General features: G+C 36.6%; 2 protein-coding genes across 5 annotated transcripts in view; one reads left to right on the forward strand and one right to left on the reverse strand.

Moving 5' to 3' along the window:
* The window catches only part of LOC109860589 (trafficking kinesin-binding protein milt), a 34,883-nt gene extending 30,846 nt beyond the window's left edge, over positions 1-4,037 (reverse strand). Inside the window, exons 1-2 of the mRNA XM_020439793.1 lie at positions 3,409-4,037; positions 493-703 (exon numbers count right to left, since the gene is read on the reverse strand). Of these exons, the coding sequence (XP_020295382.1) occupies positions 493-703; positions 3,409-3,606 (409 nt within the window). The 5' untranslated portion in view covers positions 3,607-4,037. The remainder of the gene's footprint in view (positions 1-492; positions 704-3,408) is intronic.
* On the forward strand, positions 1-26,168 carry LOC109860590 (protein abrupt-like). 4 transcript variants are annotated; one of them, XM_020439799.1, is made up of 9 exons: positions 9,063-9,403; positions 10,599-10,793; positions 10,867-11,115; positions 11,201-11,339; positions 11,441-11,512; positions 23,423-23,604; positions 23,755-23,974; positions 24,069-24,183; positions 24,627-26,168. In XM_020439799.1, the coding sequence occupies exons 1-9, from the start codon at positions 9,215-9,217 to the stop codon at positions 24,676-24,678; spliced, it is 1,413 nt and encodes a 470-aa protein (XP_020295388.1). In that variant the 5' UTR covers positions 9,063-9,214; the 3' UTR covers positions 24,679-26,168. The 4 variants fall into 4 exon arrangements, with proteins under 4 accessions (XP_020295387.1, XP_020295386.1, XP_020295388.1 ...); XM_020439798.1 differs by lacking the exons at positions 23,423-23,604; positions 23,755-23,974; positions 24,069-24,183; positions 24,627-26,168 and adding exons at positions 1-108; positions 368-450; positions 12,867-17,262 and having other exon boundaries at positions 9,180-9,403; XM_020439797.1 differs by lacking the exons at positions 23,423-23,604; positions 23,755-23,974; positions 24,069-24,183; positions 24,627-26,168 and adding exons at positions 4,918-5,235; positions 12,867-17,262 and having other exon boundaries at positions 9,180-9,403.

Consider the following 26,168-nt stretch of genomic DNA (forward strand, 5'->3'; position numbering starts at 1 on the left):
CGATGACGACCGGGAATGTAGCGTGGCATTATTATCCGCCGGGCAGCAGGAGTAATCATCATTTGGCTCAGGCCAATGGGGAACACCATGTGGAGGCTCGGGAAACAGGTAAGTCTGCGTATGGAACACTTTATAAAACTACCCGTGCCAGCGTCTACAAAGACAGTTTCTCCTCGTGCGCTACCGACGTCGGTTGAATCTATTCCGTATCCTGCTCAACGATCTTTGTGTGAACTCGATCGGAACAAATCGACGCGCTCCGTTCTCTTGGAAAAAAAAAAACATACTTTACCGAAAGGATGTGTAATCATATTTTTTGACGCTATCTGTGAGATGCGACATTAATTGTGCCGTTTGTGATTTCTAGTGTCTCAGCAAAGATAAAATCCAGTGAGAGAATCGATATCTCGAAGGCAATTGTTTCCCAGGCAGCGTCGGTTCGCGCAACTGGTACGTAGATAAAAGCGAGACAAGCGCGGTCCGTAAACTCACCCGTGATGGTCTCAGCGTCGCGGGTGCTGACCGGGCTGGTGACTAGCTTGTTCTTAGACGACCTTAGCGCTTGGAGAGTCGCCCTCGCCGTGGGTGAGACCTTTAGGGAGGCGGCGGCTGGTCGAATGGGGCCTTCGGGCCGCTTTGGACCCACATCTTCCACGGTGGCCAGCTTGGACGCTGTGGCGACGAGTGATATCGCCTCGCTTTCCTAAAAAAAAAAAACGCAATTTCATTGTTATGCTCGTCACCCGATTAGAGATTATCCGTCAGATTAGAAAAGCCAAGGATTCGAAGAGTATTACGTTTTTTTTTTTGTGCGTTCTCTGTTGAAAGAGCGGCACAAATTATTTTTATAAAAAGTCGCGATATCTTATTTATTTACTAGAAGTTTAACAATACGTATTGTTTCCATTTGTTTCTTTGTTCTTTAAAACAGAACTTCAGCTACGTGATTTCACTACGATTCTGAAGAGACTTATTCAGCGAGCACCGAACAAAGCGCGTTCCTCTTCGCGCGTATCATCGCTGGAACAAACGCGAAATATGCTCGAAGGGAAAGAATTTTCCACTTCCAAGCCCCTAAATATATTCATGGGGAGTCGGTATTTAAGACCGGTCGCGCTTATTTAGATCGGTATAAAGCCCCGGCGGACGCGCGCGTTCATTTTCTTCGTTTTACGGCTAGTTTATTTCAGGACAGTGACTCGAGAAAGACAGCCATAGTCATTTTTGTTTGTTTTTGCAAAAGCTCCTTGTGTCTATGCGAATCGTACGATTCTATCAGTCGCACGATTCGCGAATGTCCCGAAGATGCTTAAAAAAATCCCACGTAAAACTCCACAAAAAGTATTTTACAAAGATATATTTCTCAAAATTAATTTGAGTGTGCTCATAGATATATTTTCTGAAGTTTTTCAGTTTTTTAAATGTATTTTCAAGAGATTTATTTTATTTGAGAAATATGATTTTTTTATTAATAGGCTTTTGGTTAATAAACGGTGAAAGTGTAAAAAAACCGATTAATAGACGTCTGATTGATAAAACGTCGCTTACATCAGCAAATCGTCTATTTTTAGACGATTGATCAGTCAAGCGATAAATCACAATTCTACTGACAAAAAGTGCAAAAATTCGATATTATTGTGTTAGAAAAACTAAAATTTATTAACGCACAAAGATGCGCGCGTAAATCTTATTTTAAGAAAAGTTCTTGGTTCATTTATTGTCAGATAGCATATCGATGCGACTGATAAAGGCGATGTATGATTATTGCACTGACACTTGTAAACACTCGTTCTATAGATATAGATACGCACACACACACACACACACATTGAAACCAGTGATGTATCGTTATCGTTTGAAATTCGAAACATCTGCGAACTTTAACGCATATATTTCGCGTCTGATTGATGAGTCGAGCGCGATCAATAAATCGAGGAAAATAACGACAAGAAGTATATTACGTAAATTCGTCAGCAATAATTTTACAAACAAACCTCGACGTCGTAGTCGAAACTTCGAAGCTTTGATACACCTGAAGACGGTCCGACACGCGTTATGCACATTCTTTCTACACGTTGTCGCGTCAAGGCTCGTTAACGTTTTCGCCGTCAATTTCACTTTCCGATCTTCTTCGGCGGTTCTAACTTCGCGAGCAAGGTTACGAGACGGTGTGCTACGCTCTCTATGCGAGCGAGAATGTCATATAAGACAGACAATCGATCTCCAGCGATGCCCCCGCAATTTCGTGGAAAATCGAAATGATCGAGTAAAGCTACTGACGCACACGTTATAAAAAATTTACGAAACTATCGAATAAAACTTTTGGTGCGTTTGCAAATGTAAAAAAAAAATTTATCGATTAACGTGGAATAATAAATTTAATGTGGATAACGTAGATTTTAATAAATATAATAATAGATCTTTTTAACGACTATTTTGAAAAAAGTAAAAAAATGATAAAAAGAGCAAGTAAAAATGAAGAAAAGATAAAAATAGTAAAAACCAAATTTAAAATATTCAAGATTAATGTTTTAATACTGCGATACATTTACGATGTGTAGATTTTGAGCAAACGCTAAAAATGCAAAACTCATTTCGTGTGGCACAAACGCGCTGAAGTAAATTAATTGCAAAAATGAAACGTTTCAAAAGTCTTTAATTTCACGAAAATAGTCACGAGCGAGTCTATTCTCGACTTCTGTGTTTTCTGTGATCTATTATAGAAACATCGACAGTGCACGCGAGTTTGTTTCGTGTACGAGCAGTTTCAACGTGACCACATTCACTAAACGTAGATGCGTCTCACAGGATCGAAGAAATCTTTCCTGGGAGATAGAAATGCGATTTTTCGCTTTCACAAAGTTGGAGAGATCGGCGCGCTTATTGTTGTTTAATTGAATTCGTCATTTTGATGGAAGGTACACCGAAAAAGAAACTTTATCGCAACAAGTCATGTGCGTCTCGAGTATAATGCGATCTTTTTCTTCTCGCGGTGCAAAAACCAATGATATAGTTATCGTCGATTTCTAATATTTCACATCAAGAGAGTAATTAAACACAGAAAAAAAATCAATATAGATACCTCCATATTTCGCAAAACTCATACGCTTCACGCCGTGACGCAATCTGCGACTCACTGGCGCAATATCTGCGGTGCCGCACGGCCGTGTTTCAGATAAGAAAGAGAGATGCAACGTGCATAAATAATTGCACGGCGATATAGTTTTAAATTTACGCGCCATAGTTGCGCTGGAGTCAGTCACGTCGACTACCTTTTAGGCTAACAGCTTTGTACGATCGGATAGAAAATTCTAAAAAAAACTCTATCCGTTAGCTAATCAAATCTTTGTTGTACAAAAAAAAAAAAAAAAACACAGCAATGAAATCTTGGACATTTGTGAGACTTACGAAAGAATACGGAAACACAGGAAACAGCAACTCGTCGGAAGCGTAATAGGCCGTCGTTATCATCGATGTTCGCACGTGTCGCGCCAGAGACCCATCGTGAATAAAATTTGACGGTGTCCTTCTCATATCCGTCGGGTTTGTTGCTCCGCGCCTTGTTCTCGCGGCTCTTGAAGACGCGCCTCCGCAAACGCGCAGCATTTTTCGCGAATGTCAAAAATAATTTTGAGAGAAAAAAAGAAAAACAAAAAGCTTATATCGCATTTTTCTCGGCGAAGCCGCGATATCCTCTTTCTTTCTCTTCTCGTTGCGATGATAAAAAACACTGCGGAATCTCTCGGTGTCGCTGACGTAATTTGAACATTAAAATTACGCGATGCGCACACAAATTCGCGAAGAGATAAATGTACAGAGCACAACTGTCAAAAAAACGAATGCACAGGAAACGACTTCGATCTTTCGTTCGGATAACGGTGCGATAAGTTCTGTAAGATATAATATGTACGTTTCACACACGCGTGAAAGCAATTTGTGAAGAACCCGTCTTATCTATGGATGTTAACTGATAAAAAAACAAATCAGTCGGTACACTTTTGTTTAAAACTCTTTGTTCAGAGTTTGTTTTGCATGCAAGAAAGTAAAACAATAAATACAAGAAATTTTAGCTAAAAATCGTCAATCATAGAAAATCTTCTTCGATAAAAATGTAACATCAAATAATTTTGTATCGGTTGATACCGCACGATCACATAAATAATTTTTCATCACTTGACACTTCGCGCGCAAGCGCACGCGGCACGCGTGCGTGCATGCGCACACACACACACACATTCACTCACTTACTCACTCACTCACTCTATCTCTCTCTCTCTCTTTTCTCTCCCCTCTTCTGCTTTTTCTTTCATTCATCATTAATTCATAATCCAGTTGCATATTAATCGGTGTTTAATTTTTTTACGTCAAATGTAATCACAGGTTGAACAACTTTGTATAGGTACTTAATTATACAATGTTACAATTTGCATACAAGTTAGCGACGTTAAAAAAAGAAGAATTTCCGAGCGCAAATTTCCGCTTTGCTGTGACTTTCATTATCGAGATAATTCTCGCATAAAGATTACTGTCTTGTTGCGAGCGAGAAAAGAGAGTGCGTGCATATTATGCAACATAAAGATTATTATATATACATATATATACCGCACGTGTAAATTACTTTTTGCAGATAACACATATACTGTGTATGTGCGGGAAACTTGACTTGATTGTATAAATACTGCGACTTTTCAGACAAAAAACAACTTATCGCGTATTTCATATTCAACAATTAAATAATGAGTTTCTTCGTTCAATGCAAGAAACGATCACGGCATTATTATCACAATTACTACTTTAATTCGTAATAATTGCAACGTATAAAAAAAATTTATACTTAAACATACTTTAAGTATAAATAATAAGTTTTTCGAAGTTCGTTATACGTAAAATGTTTTTTCGTTTTGTTTTTCCTAAATTAGAATATTTTATAATTGAATAAATTGTAGCGAATGCGTCGCAAGAGGCTACAGAACGGATAAGCTTGACTAACAAAGCGATCTCGAAGAAGCAGAATACATATCGCGTTATAACGAGTCGATCGCTCAGCGAATTTTTGCACAGACTGTACATCGCTAAGTCCATTCGACTCCTACCAAGATTAAGGTAATACTCGGCTGATATGATACAATAGTTATGTAGTCTTTTCAGTGCTCTATGGTGCTTCCGCTGGATGGTCAGCCGCCGACACTCACGAAGCTGTGGAATAAATTTTGCAACCGCTAGTCGAAAAAAGAGGTACGAGTCTTCATCAATATTACTTTGTCATATGATTCGCGCATGTTTGACACGCGCCGCTCTCTCTTTCTCTCTCTCGCGCTCGGATAAAGATTAGATTAAATAATCTTCGCGAAGAAAGCATGCAGAAACGAAAAGCACTAGGGGAACGAAGGACCTTAAGAAAATATTTTCGTGTTTACTCCCTTCTGTGCCCTTTTGTATATAAACACATTTTTGATTACAAAATATGTCCTAGACAAAGTTTGTTTCTTATAAGATCTGAAGAAAGTTGAGATGTTAATTGTTATATTGTTTTATAATAAATGTGTAGGTCTTGGAAAAAAAAAAAAAAAAAAAAAAAAAAAAAAAAAAAAAAAAAAAAAAAAAAAAAAAAAACAATAATACTTACCGTAACGTAGTACAAAGATTTTGGTTTCCACTATGGGAAACCACCACAATCACCAATGGAAGAAGTTGTGCAGGTACTAAAATCAGAGAAAATGCGCACAGTTAATACTTCTGAAATTTTTTCAAACAAAAAATCTATTCTTATGTAATTGTTTTTACAAAATTATATTTAAATATAAAATTATATTATATTTAATTACACTTTAAGAAAGATTTTTACAAAAAAAAAATAACGCTTGACAGATTCTCACAGTTACCACATGTATTTTTATTTCGTACTGATCTTATAAATTCGCTATTCCTCAAGTGTTTTACATCTCAATATATTTTTACGTAACAAAAGAATTCTATACAGCATCTGACGCAAAGACAGATGCTGCGAAACTGAGAAATAATTATCAACAATTGTGTCTGGCAGCAAGTAAAACTTCTCTAAAGAGACAACTTCTCTCTCGCGACTATATATTCCATATTACATCAAGTTCCATAGATCATGTCATGTAGAAATGACACATCAACGAACAAATAACAACAAAATCCTTCAAAGAAACGAGCAAAGTATACGAAAGGAGGGGAGAAGAGTTCGGGAGTCTGTGTATGACAGGAGTACATTTTTTTTAGAGGTTATAAGAACGTTTAAAATGATATCTTGCAAGGATACCCGGTGCAAAGTGCAAGGTGCGCGTGATCGCACGCCAACCGTCCGTAAGATGCACCTGTCTCCCCTTCCCGCGGACGCGGAGAAACGACGATAACGATTCGGCCGGACAATCGGATCAGCTGTTGACGTACATACGTACGTATGTCGCCGCGCGAGAATCGGCGACGCGTAAAGGAGCAGTCGGGGCTTACGAGACACTTGCGAATGCGCGATCGAGTCTCGAGGCCGCTCGAGTGCTCCTTTTTGACGTATCGATTGCATGTTTCCTGCAACCAGCACGAAGAGGCGGAGAGCGGGAATTAGGTTAAAGGACGGCCACATCGCGTCGTCCCCGTGATCGTTTCTCTCGTCGCTTGTTCTTACCGTGCGTCGATGCCTGGCGCACATTCTTGCTTGGAAATCTTCACCCGGGGATATTACGCGTGTGTCGATGCTCTTCGGCCGCGTGCAGCACGTCACGTCACTGACATTTTCCGTGAACACTCACAAAACACTCGTGCGCGTCGTGCGTGTTTTTCCCCGTTGACACGACAGGACGAGACAGGGGCGCGAAGTGAGTCACCGGACGACGAGAGACCGGATCGCGAGAGAGGTGCCGTGCGAAACGAAGACACCAGGTCGCGTTGTAAGCACCAGGTCAAGTCGAAAGCACGCGTTAAATATAGGATTGTAAAATCGTGTGTGCTGAGCACACTCGGGGGAACGCGCGCACGATCGAGTCGTAGACTCAACGTCGTCTGAAGTTAGTTAGTTTCTTTTCGAGAATTGCGCGCCGCGCGTCTAGATGCACTTCGTACTTCGTGACTTGAACACATTCGACTGTTGTATCGACTGTGTGACAGTCGCAACGGGCGGTGTGTGGGAAATCGAGTTTATAAAATTGAAATAATATGTAAATACATATTAAAATTAACGTGATTACTTAATTTATTAATTGGATCAAAATTATGTTTTTACGGTTTTAATTTATAGCCATTGGTGCACAAATGTCTAGATGTACACATGTACATGCTATGTATTCTAACAAGTAGTGACCTCTAATTCTCTCCTTTCCTCCCTATCTTGTATTTAAAAAGATAAACATTATAGTGGTTGCGTTCCGTTGTTCACCGTACATACTAAAATATATAATCCACGTGACATATACATTATAGATTTCCAGTACTGGCAATAACTTTCGGAACGCAACCCATATATAATGCCTTTCAGCTAACTTTTGTTCGAACGAACAGCTGATCTTTGTCTTTTCAAATAAACTTTTTCATGATAAATCATTGATGCAATGGAATCTATTTATTGTCACGTTAACATGTACAAAGTATTCAATTTATGTAGCAATTTTTAATTTTTTCTTTATCGAATTTTGTAAGTTTAAGGTGATATTTATTATACTTCTCATATGGAATATATTACATCCAAACATACACACACGCATATTTCACGTATCATATTTGAATAAAAAGTCAAATTAGGTAACTAAATAAGTCGTTGCACATAACATATACATATAAATATATCATAAGAACATATTTTATATTTATATATATATACACACACAGAATATACATACATTATAAGTGTGTGTGTGTGTGTGTGTGTGTATACATATATACAACATTATCATTTATATCAATATCGAACATTTTCTATCATGCAACATTATATTTTATAATTCTGTGTAAGCGCTAAATAAGTTTATTTCCTTATTTATCGAGTTTACTGAGAAAAAGTTTCTATTTATATCTTCAAACTTGTAAATACATATTCTAGATATTTTTATCCTAAAATATAAAAGTACACGCCCTTCCTGCTAAAGAAATAAATCTCAAATTTTCAGTAAAAAACATTAGATTTCGTAAAATATCTGGGACAATAAAAAATTATTATTCCCAATCGATTTCTTATATTGACAAGTTATAAAATTTCTTATTGACTTTTGTTATAAAATTATTATTACACGACTCCCGATATCGAACTTATTGTTTCCGCAACAAAGCGGCCATATTTTTGTCGCACTCACACTACAACTGAGCATTCGTAATTACACAACCTGCATGTGTGTACTCGCAGCAGGATCGAAGCATTGTTGCACACATGTAACTTATTATTTCCAAAAATTCGATACTTCGTTTCGTCCGCAGTCAGTTTCAACAACCGGCGCGAGAGCGCGCGTATCAACTGATCATGCGCCGTTCGAAGTTACACGGACTGGTTAGAAATGTCTAGGAACTATACGTTCAGAATATATTACGTTTTGTCATCCCTGAATTTAAAAAGAGCACATTTGACGTCGATAAATAAATGTGAAATAAAATTTTTAATAAATTATTTAATTTTTTGCATAACATATATAAAAATACATTAATATTTTTACAATCGGATGTTAGAGACATATATAAAAGTTTACTGGGCAACGTCAAAAATTTATTAGAATTGCAATTCCTCTGATATGATAATTGTGAACAAATATGATACATTAAAAACTTACTGATTTGTAGTTAATTTTTGTGTTTTCAACAAATTAAAGTACAACTTACAATTAGAGTAAATAAAATTTGGCGAACTCAACAATTATGAGTTTCTGCAATTCTATGAGAATACAAATGGTTTTGCAAAATGTGTTTATCAGAAATATAGACACAAAAACGATATCGCGAACAAGTACCGAATCAGTCCGTTTTGACGCGGCGCGACCGCCGCCATTCGTCGCCTAGAGGATTTTTCTGTCCGACGGCTGGCAACCTGGATATCGATTGTCATTATTTATATCGTACGTTTCCTCTTCAGTCATCGATTCACTTTTTACATTTTACATTTTTACAGTAATGAGAGAGTTAAGTTTTTCTCACGGGCGTATGGTACTTTAAGTTAGCCCCCACATGTGTGATCATAGGTGTTGTTGAAGGGGAGTCGAGTGTGTTGAAGAGAATGACGGATAGCCAGCAGCAGTTTTGCTTGCGGTGGAATAACTTTCAGGCGAACATCACAAGCCAGTTCGAGGCGCTTCGGGATGACGAGGACTTCGTCGACGTTACCTTCGCGTGCGATGGCAGACGGTTACAGGCGCACAAGGTCGTCCTTTCCGCGTGCAGCCCTTACTTCAAGGAGTTGTTCAAGGTTAGAAAACCATTTTCTTCCCGCTCCCCACCTTAGACATATATGGTCCCTCTCTCCCCCACCGCCCCCTCCTCTCGTGTGTGGCTCCCCTTCATCCTTCTTCCCTCTTGCCGTCCCACGGCGACGGCAGCAGCCGCCCTCCCTCCCGCCTCTCTTCTCGTCCCTCATCGTCTCGTCTGCTTGCCTGTCTCTTCCCATTTGGCTCTCCTCTCTCTCTCTCTCTCTCTCTCTCTCTCTCTGCTCCTTTCCGTGTATATCTCTACGTGCATGATACATGTGTGCGTACACGCGCCTATACATACATCATATTTTGTCGGGGTCTCATCTCGCGATGAATAATTTCAAAATTATACAAATGCTTATTTATGTGACAGGAGGACATTTTTTTTTGTGCGATTTTTTATCTTTTTTACTGCAAAGAGACTCCTGCTCATTTCAAAAGACTAGGCGACACATTCGTGCGCACTGTTACGTCACGATGTGCACTGTACAATTTTTTTCGCTTACCTTTCTCACGGCAGAGGGGGAAGAGGAGACGCTCCCTCCTTCCCTACGCTGGTCGCGACCGCGCCGAACAAAATTTGTAATTGCTTCCCGGCAATTAACGTGCCGGCGAGGGGGGTAAAGTCAATAAATGAACGCCATATCACGTATGTTTGCCCGATCAATCGCTTGTTTTAGAGAAATTGTACAACAGCAATCTATCGCGTTATCTTTTGAGTTTCTCTTAATATATGTTGCCTTTTCAGAAAAGATACCAGTATCTCTCTGCGAGTATACTAATTATCCATAAATGACACACTGATGTTAAATACGAATCATTTGTAACTGAGAAAACAAATTACAAAGTTTTATACCATGCATTTGTCTTACTTGACAATATGTGCATATAGCAGAGATAATAAAAAATTAAATTTAACGTTAAATAGAATTATTTTGTAATGTTAACACAATGATGATATCTTTTTATAAAGTTTTATATAATTTATGAGATATAGATGAAATAACGTAACGTTGCTTAATCTAGGAGTTAAAAAGTTACATAACATTGTGAAACTAAAAGAAATAACATGATGATTCTTTTTCTTGAGATTGTAGAGGTTTTGCAGAATTTGCTTTCTTTATCAATATCTAATAATGTGAAGCCACACAAAGTAAAGTAATATATTAATATACTGTGAAATTTATTTTACAGACAAATCCTTGCAAACATCCAATAATCTTTATGCGGGATGTTGAGTTTGAACATCTACAATCGTTATTGGAATTTATGTACGCTGGAGAGGTAAATATCTCGCAAGCCGAGTTACCTACATTTCTGCGTACTGCTGAATCTCTTCAAATACGTGGCCTCACCGACTCCCAGAACAATCAGCACAACAACGAAAAGGTTGGTTTGATATACACGGTACTGTATTTTTGTAAGAAATTTGCAATGTGTATAATGTTTAACAATTTTTCAGCATTTGAAGACGAATAACATCCACGCATCGAACGGCCGTGGTCTGATCTCGCCGAGCTTTGACGACGAACGCAGTAGAACTCCGCCACCTTCGAGCCCTCCACCATTAAAAAGGCTGTGTAAAAAAAGTGATTCACCTCCAATTTCTAGTCCAGCATCCGCTGTGCCGCCTACCATTGCACCTCGTTCACGCCCGCTTATCGAGCCCCAAGTTCAACTCGATTGTTACAAAGATCTCGATGTTATTGAGGTATATTATACAGCCTGCTAAATGTGTTGTTTCTGCTTTTATTGTGTATTTTTACCGACATATATTCTGCAATTCTTATTTTCAGCCAAAAATAGAACTACCTGAATATGGCAGTGATGACGATTGCTCACCTAAACAGGAAGCCAACACGATACCCAGTGGATTCCTCAGTTTGGATAGCAGCGGTATGGAAGTGTTGCCGTCTTATCCATCATCGTATCAAGGTAATTTATTTTATACGAAATGCAGTTTATCGCTTTTTCTTGAGTACTTCCTGGAAGAAAAATATTATATTGTCATAATTCCTTCCAACGTTTTATTTTAGGAAACCAAAATGTGGAAGGAGGAATGCCAGGACCATCCCACGGGAGCACGGAGTTAAATCAGGAGCAGCAAGGTGAGTCACAGTATTTATTATTTGTTGGTAGTGCGAGCACCATTACAAACAGCAACAACCTAGCCATTACATCACAAAATATCAAATGTGAGTAGAGAGAAGGAAGCAGAAAGGAATCTTTGATGGTTTGAAATGGTAAGCTCGTGTGTAGCTCGGTAGGTCTTGGTAGGCGGTAGGAGACATTTGACACTCGGAGGCTACAATAGGCCTGAAGTCCACAGAGTGCAGTTTGCAGTTAAGCAGCTGTGTTGTATGAACGTTACCGAATAATAGCCCGGATACTGTCGAATTCATTAACAACTAAGTTCTGCGTGTACATATATATTTGAAGAAACAACCCTATCTTTCCTAATACGCTTTTAATATTTTGTTTTCCTGCTTCACGTTTATATTAATGCATATTTTATACACACATACACGTACGTACGTACGTACATAAACACACATACATTACTAGGTCACCTTAATGAAATGTTTAATACATACAGAATAATCGCTTATTAAAACAGTTAACCTATAGACGATAGTATCAACGGAAATTATTTTATAATTAGATGCTTTCTCGTTTACTAATTATAAACGCTATATTTCCACACAAATATCAAAGATGTTTTTGAATTGGCTTGTACATATTGCTTTGAATACACTATTTTATTCGCTATATTATAATTATTAAAAACTATATTTAATATAATTTAATAATTATTGTTGAATAAACAGCAACAAATATGCAAAATTATGTTATAAATTGAATAGTATAATATTTTTATAATTATGTATTTCTGAATTTATAAACTAATTGGTTTGGTATTTTCTATTATAAAGAAATCGATCTTATATTTGTTTGTCAAATAATTTAAAGTTATTAAAAATGGCACATATCACGAATTTGTGTAAACACCCCTTCTAATATCTGTCACTGAGAAATATTATTTGTTCAGTAGAAAGAAAGAAAGCGAGAAATGTGTACAAGACTACTAATTTCTGGTTCTCATTATTCATCGACTTCATGCTTACCATTGTTTTCAAACTATATGTTTTTTCTTACTGCATTACCGTTGTTTTGTCTGCCAAAAAAAAACATACTTGATTCATTGCATTCCCTTGCAAGTGATACTCTCTTGCGAGATGAACCCCTTTTGTACTTGTACCGTGCAGGCAGCAAATAAAAAAAATTTGGGTAGCGCTAATTTAGGGTTGTTTGCTGGTTGTTGCTGTCCTGTGGTGGGTGGTATCTCTCATTCTTGATTTTTTTATGATACGTGGTGTGACAAAGGCGTGGTGCTATTGCTGTGGTAACGTGCAAATCGCTGTGGGCTGCTACCGGTTAGAGCAAGTTGTGTGTGTGTTGCAGCTGACCTGCGTAAACTGCACTCGCTGGACCCACGCCCTTGTCCTGTGTGCAACCGCATGTACAGTAACTTGTCCAACCTGCGGCAGCACATGCGCCTGATCCACAACCCTCAGAGTGTCACTTGCCCTCTATGTAACAAGCCATTCAAGACCAAGCTGTACCTGAAGCGTCACCTGGTCAGTTTCCACGAACTCACTGTGGCAGACAGGCAACGTCAGGAGGAGATCTACCAACATCAAGTTAAGGTTCAGGTCCAGGGACAGACGCAGGTTCAGACAGGATCTCAGACTCAAACACAGACACAAGCTCAGGCACAAACACAAGCTCAGATACAAACTCAGACTCAGGTGGATAATAAGGTGCTTTTAGCGGCCACTGCTCCGCCGACTCCTTGGGGTAGTAATAACACTACCGCCGAGGAGAACGGCGGGGTTGGCGGCGGCGGCGGCGGCAGCAGCAGCGGCAGTGGTAGCGGGAGCGCCACAGAACCAAAGCTCAGATCGTATCAGACGCAAGCTGGCGACAATGCTTACTCGGTAGAAGTAGCGCAGATCGGTGATTCAAAGCATTTTGCTAGCGGGATGTTGCAATTCGACGCCACACATCACTAATATACAGGATTTATTTATTTTTTAATCTAATCGCCCAGTATATATATGTCGTTTTGTGATATAGTAACGAAGTCTCTCGAGTTTATCTTTTAATTGTTTAGTGAACTTGTGATTCAATAGGAAACGTATCTTCATATTATAGTTGAGAACGGACAAGTAGATAGAGATAACGTTACGACACACAAGGCTGATTCCATATTTAATAATCGGGGAGGACTGTCCGTGCGCTTCCGCGCGCGCACGGACCTGGCCGTACCTTATAATTTTAAATAGATTGAAACGCATACATATGCAATTCTTGTCACATACAAAACATGAGCGGAAGTGAGGAAGACAAGAAACACGATTGACGGTCGCGCACTTCATTGTTTTCGTCCATAAATAAAAAGACGCCTATACCGGATCCTTCGCATGAAGGAATTCTCGTTCATACAAAGGATCAGGACAGTGTATATAGGTTTGGGAGACTAGTTTAACATATAAAAGTCCCGTGCCTATTCATCGTAAACGATGAACGCTGACGAAGGGAGAGAAACGAGTAAAAAGAAAAAAAAAAGAAAAAAAGCCGAAGGTGGAGCAGCCATCCCACCTCGTACTGATAATTCTGCAGCCGGATACTTGTTGTTTTATTTAATGCTATACAGTGTTATACAGACTACAGATATTTACAACAATATTATATTCTTACAGAGGAGATTATATTTACTTTATTATTGCAAACTGCAATGTGCAATGACATAGCTCGTACATGATATATTTTTCACATGCATACATTGCAATATACAGCCAATTGACAGCTCAACAGAATAATAATATTTATTATTAACAGTTATCAACAAACCGTGATCGCAATAATGCAGCAGATTGAATTTAACAATATATAATAAGAGAGCAATATCTCTGCTGGTTTTCTTTACATGCGTTGTTCGTAGATGAATCTTATTTTTTTCTGCGTTTAAGATATTAGTACATGGATATGGATTGTATGTTTATTTTTATTTATTTAATTTTTTTAAAGATATTAAAGGGATTTAATTTATATACTTAAATACGTAAATTGTAAATTAAATTTACAATTAGTTTCAGCGTTTAGTAATGTTTGGTAATATTTATACTAATGTTCTTTGAAAAAGAAAAAACAGTTTTTTATTTGAAGTATATAGATTTTTTTTTTTAATACATCGATTAGTTTTTGTTTTTTGTTTTTTCAAACACACTGATGTAACATAAAAGTGTGTACGTAATATAAACACGATAGTGTTTCATTAAGTTCGTGCATATAGTAGGATTAACTTTTTGGTAAGAAAAATACTACACCTAGTGTATCGTTTACAAGAAACTTTTTTTTCATGCATATTGCTTTATTTATTTATTTATTTAGTAAGATTTATATTTTTTAATTTAGCATTTTTGGCAACGTGTATTTAATAAGAATGTATACATTATCTTTAACTCTCTGTATCGTTGAAACGATAATTCTATTATAGTATCAGTATTTCCGTCGTAAACTTTGTTTTTATCATAGTTTTAGGTTTTCGTTTTTATATTTATTATTATACACTAATTCGTAAATTTTAGTTTTTTCATTGAAGCAAACCAGCACAGATATCTGCCACACAATTCCATAGCCATAGTACCACACAGTACAACTCAGGATCTTTTATATTATATTTTACAGATGACAATAGTTCCATAAAAGTACGATTTATACAAACAGCGATTCTAGGAAACGCGTTAAAAAGATAAGTTCCCTAGAATCGTGACTTCGTAAGTCGTACCCGTTCATAATGACAGGCTCCTTACCTCACATACAATCAAATTTACTAAACAGATGCAGCTATATATTATTAATAATATATTTACATACAACAATTTACAATAGTACCGGGAAATAGCGGCGGTTGCAACGACTGCAACCACCGAAATAAAAAAACACAGATTGCCGAATATTATACAAACGGTTTTTATTATCTGTTATTACATTGGTAAGTGATTGCAATGTTTTTTTACAAGTTAAATATGTAATTAACAGAGAGATGTACATTCAAAGAATCTTTTCGTTCTTACGATAACGATAATGGATGCCCAGCACACAACTGACAATTAGTACCGAAATAAGATTAGATTATAAATGTTGCATATCATATTATAATATTGTTATACCTTTGCCAAGCCAGTGTTACACACACATTCATCAATTCTCAGGCCTCGGATCATTCACTAGATTTTATTTTATTTTCTAAGGAATAATAATAATTCTTTACACAATATCTTTATTGTATAATATAAATATTATTGTATATACTTCTCGAAAAGTTAGAGATTCAATCATCTGGATTCAGCAATATTTTGTAGCACAGAAAGAGTGAAAAAAAAGAGAGAGAGAGAGAGAGAGAGAGAGAGAGAGAGAGAGAATGGTGATTTATTTTCTCTACTTCTATATATAGAATATTGTTTATTCTTGTTATTGTCTATTTAGCTTTGTTTTTCTCGCGTTTTTAGCAATAAGATCTATTATACAACATTGACATTTTATATTTCTAAGAATTTAGCCGACTTTATTTCGAGATATTCAATTGTCTTTGTATCCGCTCGATCCTTTGCCTGAGAGAATCCATATACTGTGTATATCAAAGTGATGTGTTACAGAATGTCACATAATAGTAAGCATCATTTGACAGGCCGGACTTCGCTGGGCATTAACACACCGGTTAATCTAGCTAGTATCACAATACAATTCCGTAAAAAATAAAAAAAACAAAACCCACTGTTATTAATTGCGATTGTATTAACAAATTCAAATAGTGTGCAAACATATATTTCATGTAACATCCGCAGCACGGAGACAACTGAAAAAAAAGGGAAATGAAAACATTAACCAAAAGAAAAAAAAACAGTCGATGAACAAGCACACATTTTCCGCTAATAACAAAGAAACTTGCAAGCTAAAAATCCCGCATAGTATTTTTTGGTCTAATAATAATTTACCGTGTATTAAAAAGTGTATCAAAACAAGACACTACGTGTGTCCTTAAAAAAGTATCTCTTTGTGATGAAATACGATACTCTTGCCATTTTTGCAAAAATAACCAAAACAAAAAAAAAAAAAAACAAAAAACAAAAAAAGAAAGAAACTCGATGAGTAGGTACAGAAAGCTCACTGGAAAGAAAAAATATCTTTCGTCTGCGATAATAAGTTTTAACTTGATCCTACTGCGATTTTAGCATATTTGTATTATGAATGCGTTGTTACGACTCTTATTACTGCTACTGCGATAAACTACCAACTGCTATTATTACCACTATGGATACTATTAACTATCACTATTACTACTACTATTTACTATCCTCCTACTACGATTATATTATTATTACTAGTTAAATTCTAAATTTGAAACATATATATGTTTCGCGTCTAATTGTCGTGAAGACGATTTGTGTTCGAAAGGATAACGTATTATTTTCGTTTCCCGCGTCGCACGTGCGCGCTATTTTTCGATCGTACGTATAAGAAGAATCAATATCTTTTAGCGCGTTTGATTATGTGTTGTATATATTGTAAATTATTATGTAATTTTTATGCGCGTCACAACAACAAAAAAAGAGGATAACTCGTGTGTATTCGATCGCTCTAGTTGTTACTAATATATACATAGCTATAGGGGATATTTTTTCTCGATTGAGAAGATAATATACGGTCTCTTTTTTGAACGATGGACATCCTCCTGTACACCGTAATATTATTTGAAGCTTGTTTCACGACTTCAAATTTGATTTACGTTATTTATACACACACATTCGGTGATTTGAAAAAAAAAGTTGTTTCTAGTCATAAAGAAATTTTTTTACGAATTTGTTTAGAATTCGTATTATTATTTGTTGGACATGTTGTCAGTATTAGATCTTTAGAATTATTTATCTGTAATTGGAAATTATACAGTAAGGAATTTCTTGTTTAGAAAAATATTTTCTTTTTTTTTTAAACGTATGTAACGATTATTGTACGTTTTTGATTACTTTATATATGTATATGTGTGTATATATAAATATAAATTATATATATATATATATATATACACAAATATAAATATATATATGTATATATACATATATAAATCTATATATTTATATATATTATATATGTATGTATATATATGTGTATAATTTTTTAAAAAAAAGAAACTAATGTGGAAAACATGTATGTACTTAATATTTTTAATTATCATTTTGTTATCATTATTGCTATATTTTATAATTAAAAGTATTTTATAATTAAAAGTCTTTTGATCTTTAAAATAGACTCGATTATTTTTTGCGACGGAAATAAATTCTTCGATTAGTATGTTTTGCGACATTTTGAGTATGTTTTATACAAAATATATGCGCGGCAATACTTGAAATGAATAATGTAGTAGTGATCTATTGTGAGAAAAAAAATAAGAGTACGAATGATATTAAAATCGGAGGTATTAATAAAATGCAAGACGGAAAAAGGAACTGCATTTCGTGGTGCCTCGTTCGAACAAGAAACCGCATTTTTTTAACACACAATATATCCGACATAATTTTTTACGTAAAATTTTCTGTTCCCCGATCGACGTGTCGCGGCCCTTATACGAGCGTACTTTTTCAAAAGTATCTAAGCTTAAGATAGTTTAGGCTTTAGTACGAGCGAGAGGCAAAAGAAAAAAAGAAGAAAAGAATGCGAAATTTTCGATGTAAATAGCGGCAATTTTTTCAATACGAGCGTATCTCGAGAGGATAAAGATATTTCGCTTCTGAAGTAGTCACACGCTAAATATTTAAGTACGATATTTATTCAAATCATGGCGTATCTGAAGAAAACAAATAATAAGTTATTCTCTAAATAAGATATACTGGAAGGTCAAATAGAGCGTCTCGTGTGCTATCCGTATATAATTATATATAACGGCAAAAAAAAAAAAAAAAAAAAAAAAAAAAAAAAAAAAAAAAAAAAAAAAAAAAAAAACAAAAAAAAAAACAAGTAAAAGTATACATACGACTGATTTTCAATGAGTGCGAATGTGCGTACGTAATGTGTAACTGTATTAAGATGTATAAGAGAAATGAGAGAAATGAGAGAGAAAGAGAGAAAAGAAGAGAAAGAGAGAAAGGAAAAAGGAGAGAAAAAAATGTTAGGAAGTGAAGTACAGTAATTTGTACTTGGCGGAATTTCTGAGCAGATAATTGATGAGAAAATTCGTACAGGCTTTTGTAAATGTTTCTCTTCGATACGCGTGAAGATTAAGGAAAAGATATTGCGCGTGCGAAGGGCAATCTAGTGGAGTTCCTGGTAGAAACTTGTAACTGCACATAATTGTGAACAAGTAAACAATTGTCGTTTATTATTTTCCGACATGTAATTATATGTACAATTTCGACATGTATATTATATACGTGAAAATTATTTTTACAAACCTTATATTATCTATATTTGTGATATAGAAATGATATTCACTTAGTTAGATAAATTGTTCGAAATTAGTGATTGAAGATTTAAATACGCTCTTATTAGTTCCTATCAGGAGACTTCCCTATAACAATTTTGTAATCACAAAATCGGTAAAGAATGAAAAAAAAAAAAGACAGAAAATCGATAAAGTGCTCTTTTTAGGCTGAGCTATGGACGAAAGTGACTTATTGGCTTAATGTAAAAAAACAATGTGACGGACGTTGGAGTGAGAAAGTGCAAATTCTCTAATTTACGCTTTTAAAGGCATTTAGATTATCGTTTTCTCCGACAAGCAATTATCTGGACAGAATGAGCTCTGCATCAAAAAAAAAAAAAAAAAAAAGAAAAAAAAAGAAAAAAAACTCGAATTCGTAACGTGAACAAAAATCACTTACTTACCGAGAGATGTATATTTTACTTTTGGCTAGATGTTTCTCCGCAATATTTTCTTCTTGAAATTTGATACGCCAAGATAAATTTATTTATTGTAACTGTGCGACACTCTGTTGTATTTAACTGACTAGCGGTCGGTGATGGGCATAAACGGTATTTGACAGATTTGGATACATGTGCAAACAATATCTCTATATGATAAATTCAGTTAACGCGGTCAGTCAAAACATTTTATATTTTAATAATTTGGAATTGTGTGAAATATCCACAAAATCTTATACTTTAAATATTTAATATCAGTTTTGTAAGAATAGCGTATAATTAATATAAATCTTTACTTCCATTAATATGATAATTAATCTCGATCGACGTTTTTACACGTAACTTGCGTAAATTCACAGACAACAATATTAGTTTTAGATCAATTCTCTAGATCAGTTTTCGTTTACATATGTTTTTCATTCTCATTTCTTTCGTTTCGCACGTGTAAGCGGACCTTGTAATCTCGTTAAAAACATTTAGATTTCACTTAACAATACCGCATTCGTGCGCATGTATCCGAAGCCCAGCACTACAAGTAGCTTAAGTATTGTTCAAACTTGCATCGAGTGCGCTTGCAATTTATTGCACAAATACGCTGCACTTAATTTATCGAGAATTCATCCGGAGCAAGACTCGAACCTTTGTGCATGAGGACACAAGTGCGCCGTGAATGCGATTCAATTCCATTATATCACCACGATATTTTTCGCAACTTCTTGTGATCGCTCGCGATTGTTCCGATTATCGATCGAATAGCGAAGTTTATGCAGAGACTGTTTTCCATTCCGTTATATTTCTTAGTTTTCTCGCACATTTATGTTTTTCCTAAGTTGTAACGTGATCGTTAAACATGAGACTGCAAATGTGATATTTGCGAAGATAAATAGTATTATATAATTGCCGTCCACTTTTCTGCGTAGAATGATTTTAATTTTTAGCTCAGCTGTTTTTAACATTTAATTTTTATTTTCCGAAATATTTTTTATGCGTTCAGTCAGCCTCATCGAGAGAAAAAAGAAATAGTTGCAGCAACTGTGTGCACGGTCAATTCCCGACATTGGCAGTATTTTTATAGTCGCTCTAACGATAGACGCTACATCATCATGAAGTTATCTCGATAACTTTACAGTAACAAATTATTATAAACACAGTTCTGTCCTGAACGTAATACTTTCGCTATGCAATTGTAGTTCCTAATATATACCAGACGTTTTTCTCTCAGTGATTAAGAAATAATCGTTTCTTAACGCACGGCATAAATTAGAAAATTTCATATTTTGTATGAATTAATAAAATTTTAAATTAACAAGAAATTACACACAAAATAATATAGAATATACAAAAAATTTCGATTCGAGCATGTTTTTATCTTTGCAAAAAGATATCGATTAAACACTCAGTGTAATAACGTAACTTAATTTTTTCAACAGTTGACGTTTTCGTTTATTATTCAAAAACTTTTTAGATAAATTATCGAAAAAAATGCACAAAGGACTGAATTAAAAAAAAAAAAAAAAAAAAAAAAAAAAATCAGCTTGCGAAGGATTTGCGCAGCACTGTCGAACTCTATAGCACGTAGAAAAACCTATACACACACATATATTCAACGTGCATTGATTTCTGCTAGCGACAGGTGCATCGAGTAGCCATAGATCTGTAATCGAGTGTGCTTTTCTCCTTATCCTTCTCCACTCCCACCCATCTCCCATTTTTGCGGCGCATAGATAGACAAACACATACATGCGAGTCTCATTATTTAATTGCAAAATATCGATGAACAAGTCGAAGACGTCGTTGTCGTCGTCCTCGATCTCGACACGGATCTCTTGCAATATTTCCCGCAAAAAAAACAACACAAACATTTATGCGTAATTCTATATTATAATAGCGATGTTCCTAAATGTTTACTTTCGCGTTTCTATGACGTTCCGATCACAAAAGAAAAAAAGAAACTATCGCGGACTTTCTCGGCCACTAAAAATAAAAAAACAAAAAAAAGCGAATTCCTATACTGTTACTGCAAATAATATATACCGCGAGTATGAAAAAAAGAGAAACTCTCCGTCTGGCTTAGCGCAATGTCCCGTCGTAGTGATTCATTCTGTACCCGAAATTTTGTCAAACGATACATTTGAATAAAGTAATTCACATTTGTACGGAATATGCATTCTCTGTTATTTTTACAAACAAAATTGGTAAACAAAATGATCAGGTACCTCTAGATCATTCACACTACCGATTTATATCTACACAGTTTTTAAACATACATATCACGGAAAAAAATGACAAGCTTTATTCATCTACTAAAAAGACAAATGCAGCCACACATTACAAATGATGATGTCCGAAGAAAAGCCAACGTTACTAAGGTAATTTCTAGCTGGACTTTCACGTACAGTTTGAGGGATTCGAGGGAAAGAGAGAGAGAGAGAGAGAGAAAAAGATTCCGCGGGCACATCGCTTCAAGATAACCGTGTGTAATAATTGTCCGGCGATCTCGGGCGCGAGAAAAGCGGAGAAGATGGTCGGGAGAAAGAGAGAAAAGAATTAAAAAAAAAAAAGAAAAAAAGAGGAGGCAGAAAAGGGGAGGAGGGTGATCGTGATCGCTGGACAGCTCGCGACGGACGGACGGAGAGGAAGGAACTAATCTAGATTGGTCGGCTGGTGTGTTGCAGCCGCCGCGGTCGTCTGCACGGAGGGAACGACGAGACCACCGCCGTCGGCAACGTTAACGATATCGAGTGCTTCTGCTGCGGAGCCGATCTGCACGTGGGACTCGCCGCGGCCGTGTCCGCGCTGCAACCGTGTCTACAGCAACAACAGCAATCTACGCAGACACCTAAGATCGGCCCACGCGACCGCACCTGAGCTCCTCCAGCTGACGTCGCTGCAGCGGCGAGAAGGTGTCGTGGTCCCGCAGTCGCTCGCGATCCTCCCCGCCTCCTCTTTTTCCGCTGGTGGACCATAGCGATCGTCGATTCGCCGACCGATCGGAATGCTCCGGTTGACGCTCTTAGGACGTGATCTCGATCCGACCAATCAGCCGCCGAAGATGGATCGTTAGCGCGATTGTCTCATCGACGCGATACAAACGGGCAATATAAACTGTCGCCTTTGAAATCTGATCAGACAGGGTTGTTATTGCACGTTGTTATTGAGCGTACGAAGATTTATCGGACAATGAAAATTGTCTGTATTTTAACTTCGGGAACATTTTGCAGTTTGTGAAAAATAACTCATTTATGAGAGTTTCAGTTTCTTTGTCAACAGACTGATCGATCAATAGTTTATCAATTGTTATAGTACAAGACGAAGAGATTTGTTGAGGAGCTCACACGCGCCCTTTATCAGTCTATCTTTGATGCTCGTGAAAATTTCACCAACTGGATCAGGTTTTTTTTTACCTACATCATTTTAGCGATATGTCAACAATTATTTTTTAAACGTTTTTGAACCTAAATCAAAAGTTGGAATCGAATTGGAAGATTAAATGTAGAACAAAGATTGACTGATATTTACACCGCGTGAGGATTCAACGAGAACGCACGTTCAAGAGATTGTTTCAATAGTGATAAAAGTTTGATCAAAGTGAGATTTGTGTTACAATCATTCTTGATTTTTATCTTAAGTGAAAATAAATTGTCACATTTTACCGAGAAATAAAAACACGTTTTCTGAAAAAAAATTTTAATATGTCTGGAAAAAAATTCCTCAATTGGGTTTTTTTTTTTTTTTCATTAAAAAGAATATAATTTTTGGAACACGTAGAGATATTATTTTGTTATATATTTTTATCCTATTCTATTATTATAATATACTATATAAGAAAACTATTTTATAATATAGCTTTTCTCTATTATTATAATATACTATATAAGAAAACTATACTTTTATATGTATAGTTTCTCATAAAATAAATACAACATATTAATTATTAAATTTTCTCTAAATCTCGCAAAGCCGCTTTTCTCATCGAGGTTCATGCGTGTACAAAGTGACGCAATTAAATTACGTTTTTTGACGATTGATGATTACAGCGCGGAGAGTACGTCGCGGTAGACCGCGACTCGGAACCAGAGGTGGCAAATACCCATCGCCGTCTATTCACAAGAACTCGCCCTCCAGCAGAAGCGACTGGCTACCCCTGGACATGAGAACGACTCCGCCGACCACGATGCCTCCTTATCGTGGATTTGAGGAGTCTTCGTCGGACGGTGTGGTCAGTATTTCACATAATTGCGACTTTATTTCTTGTGTTACAAAGTATATTGGATTTTATTTTCCGTAAATATCAGTATAATATGTGTTCTGTACTTGCTTAAATATAAGTAGATATAATACGATCCTCTTCTTTTCATAATTCTCTTAGGTCCACTTGGGTGAGGGCATAGCGGTCTGCGAAGAACAATTAAGGGCCGTTAAGTGGAGCGACTATCGCAAGTTAACGCGCGGCTTGGCCGCGATACTGTTCAGCCCGACGGAATTAGCGACGTGCTCTGTCACCGGTCAACGTTGGAGCCGCGCCGGAACAGCCACCGAACGTCCCGTGAAACCTGCTCTCGACAAGGCTAAAGTTCAGGCCATTATATGTACGTATACACGTCCAAGATAATAATCTTTTTGCTATAGAATTGTTTTCTGTTACATCGAAGACTAAAGTTAGTTCATTTTTCGCTGTTACAGCTTACGTCACATCGAGGTTTCCGTCGGTAGACGTCAGCAGCGTGAAGCAAGTCTTAGCGTATAAGTGCAAAGAAAACTCTACCGCCCTCAAGATGAAGTCTATACGATACATATGGTGAGTTTTTTTTCCGGCGATTTTGTGTACTGCGGTGTCTCTGGAAAAAAAAATAGAAACTTCTCTCTTTCGTGCGCGTTGTCGTTTTAGAAGAGAAAGGCCTACTTTTTCTTCGGAGGACGTTAATCTTCATAGACTGTTAATAGTAACTGTAAAATTATCGACTATAAGAATTGTAATGATTTTACTGCGAGAATATTATAATTAAAAAAATTTTAATTTATAATTAAAAAAACTTTAAATTTTTAAAGTAAATTGTTGTACAAGAGTAGGCAATACTGAGGAATTAAAATATAAATAATATAATCAAAAATATTGTTAAAAAATATTGCAACAAAATGACTCTGAAACAGTCTATGAATTAATGCGTCGCAGTATGCTGCCAAAGGATAATAACATAATGGTTAAAAATCTTGGGATTCTCTTCCCGGTTTTAATCGCAGCGACAAGCAGGACACGGACACGTCACCCCGAGGCGAGTCCGAGGACAAGTGAGAGGGGGCACAGGGTGCGTGTAGAGTGCAGTCCGCTCCGCAGTTTTGTCGCGTCCTCCCGCACCCTCTGCCCGATACGGTTCACTCACCGCAGCGCTCCCAGAGTCGACAAGATCATCGCGACCATCGTAATCACGATAACAACAACACTATTAACTGCATTGATGAGCGGCACGAGGAGATACACAGAGGCGATTCGTCATCGTCTACCGCCGCCGCGCCATCCGCGCAGGCAGGTGTCGTAAAGCTGATACCTCTCTACGCGCTTCACGGCGCGTTTCATTCTACTCTGCGAGCGGCGACGGCCTCGTTTATTTAATTATACACGTTTCACAGCCAGTGTCGCATCGATCGAAAGTATCTAATTTTAAAACGGGTAAGATAGAAATACCGTGAGGTGAAGTCGGACAAAGAAAAGGCTAATCACAGCGCGTTTAGACAACATTTGACAATCTGGTTTTTAGTTTCTTTGTCTATATGTTTGTTTTCGGATGGTCGAACGTTTTCTAAGATATGTAAGAAAACTCAAGATTTGAGATAAGAGAGAAAAACGAAGCATCAACTTGTGGTTTCGTTTCATTTAATAAAACGTACAGCGAGAATGCAATGGAGAGTAGAGACGCATAATTTCCGAGATTAAAAGAAAACAAAACATGAAAAAGAATAGAAATTATTGCTCGGCGTGCGCAAAAGTGTACGCTGTAAAATTATATGAAAAATTTAAAGAAATTACATGTCTAGAGAGTGCGCGTATCATTTTTTGAAAGCTGTTGATTGCTTTTGCGTAGCGATTCACATTACTCATATATATATATATATATATAATAAAACTCGCGACTAATAGTCGAAGACCCCCTTGTCATGCTTCGAGAGAGAAAAAGAAAGAGAGAGAGAATAAGATGGCAAGTGTCATTAACATCGGACTATTTATAGGACATAATGACAGGTCTATATTACGTTTATAAAAATACGAGGCAGCGAAATAACGACGAGGGTGATTATTATACATAGTTGAGTTCTTGCTTAGACATGTCGTCTTTTTGTGCACGCGCTTTTTCTTCTACCTTGACGGAAAAAACGCATTTTTTTTGTTGACGTGCAATAACGATCCTTCGAACGAAAAGAGTCACAAAATGCGTGCGGCACGAAGGGACGATTTCATGCGAGACTTATATATATGCGTTTAGGAGGATTTATTTGGTTTTGGCTGTGAGCTACGACCACATGCGAAGCGGGAGATCCGTGTGGCTCTAATAAAAGAGAACGTACCCTTTCGAAGAAAGGGCGGGTGATAAATAGTGAGATGGCAATATTATAAAGAAAAATAAAAAAAACGAAAAAGAAATTAAAAAAAGATTGGATAAATCGGTCCGATCCTACCGGGATACAAGGGTAGACTTTCACATAGAGTATGCCTAATATATTGCATATAAATATATAGTATATATATATAAATAAAAAATTAATATATAAATATATATATTATAAATA

Source organism: Pseudomyrmex gracilis, unplaced genomic scaffold (genome assembly GCF_002006095.1).
Source record: "Pseudomyrmex gracilis isolate BER0280 unplaced genomic scaffold, ASM200609v1 scaffold_420, whole genome shotgun sequence".
In the NCBI taxonomy this organism is placed as follows: Eukaryota; Metazoa; Arthropoda; class Insecta; order Hymenoptera; family Formicidae; genus Pseudomyrmex; species Pseudomyrmex gracilis.

Excerpts from the sequence above, each read along its gene's own strand:
- LOC109860590 (XM_020439798.1), top strand. The coding sequence starts at position 9,215 with ATGACGGATAGCCAGCAGCAGTTTTGCTTGCGGTGGAATAACTTTCAG. Across the intron at positions 10,794-10,866 it reads ATCAGCACAACAACGAAAAG|CATTTGAAGACGAATAACAT; the intron begins GTTGGTTTGATA and ends ACAATTTTTCAG. Across the intron at positions 11,513-12,866 it reads GTTAAATCAGGAGCAGCAAG|CTGACCTGCGTAAACTGCAC; the intron begins GTGAGTCACAGT and ends TGTGTGTTGCAG.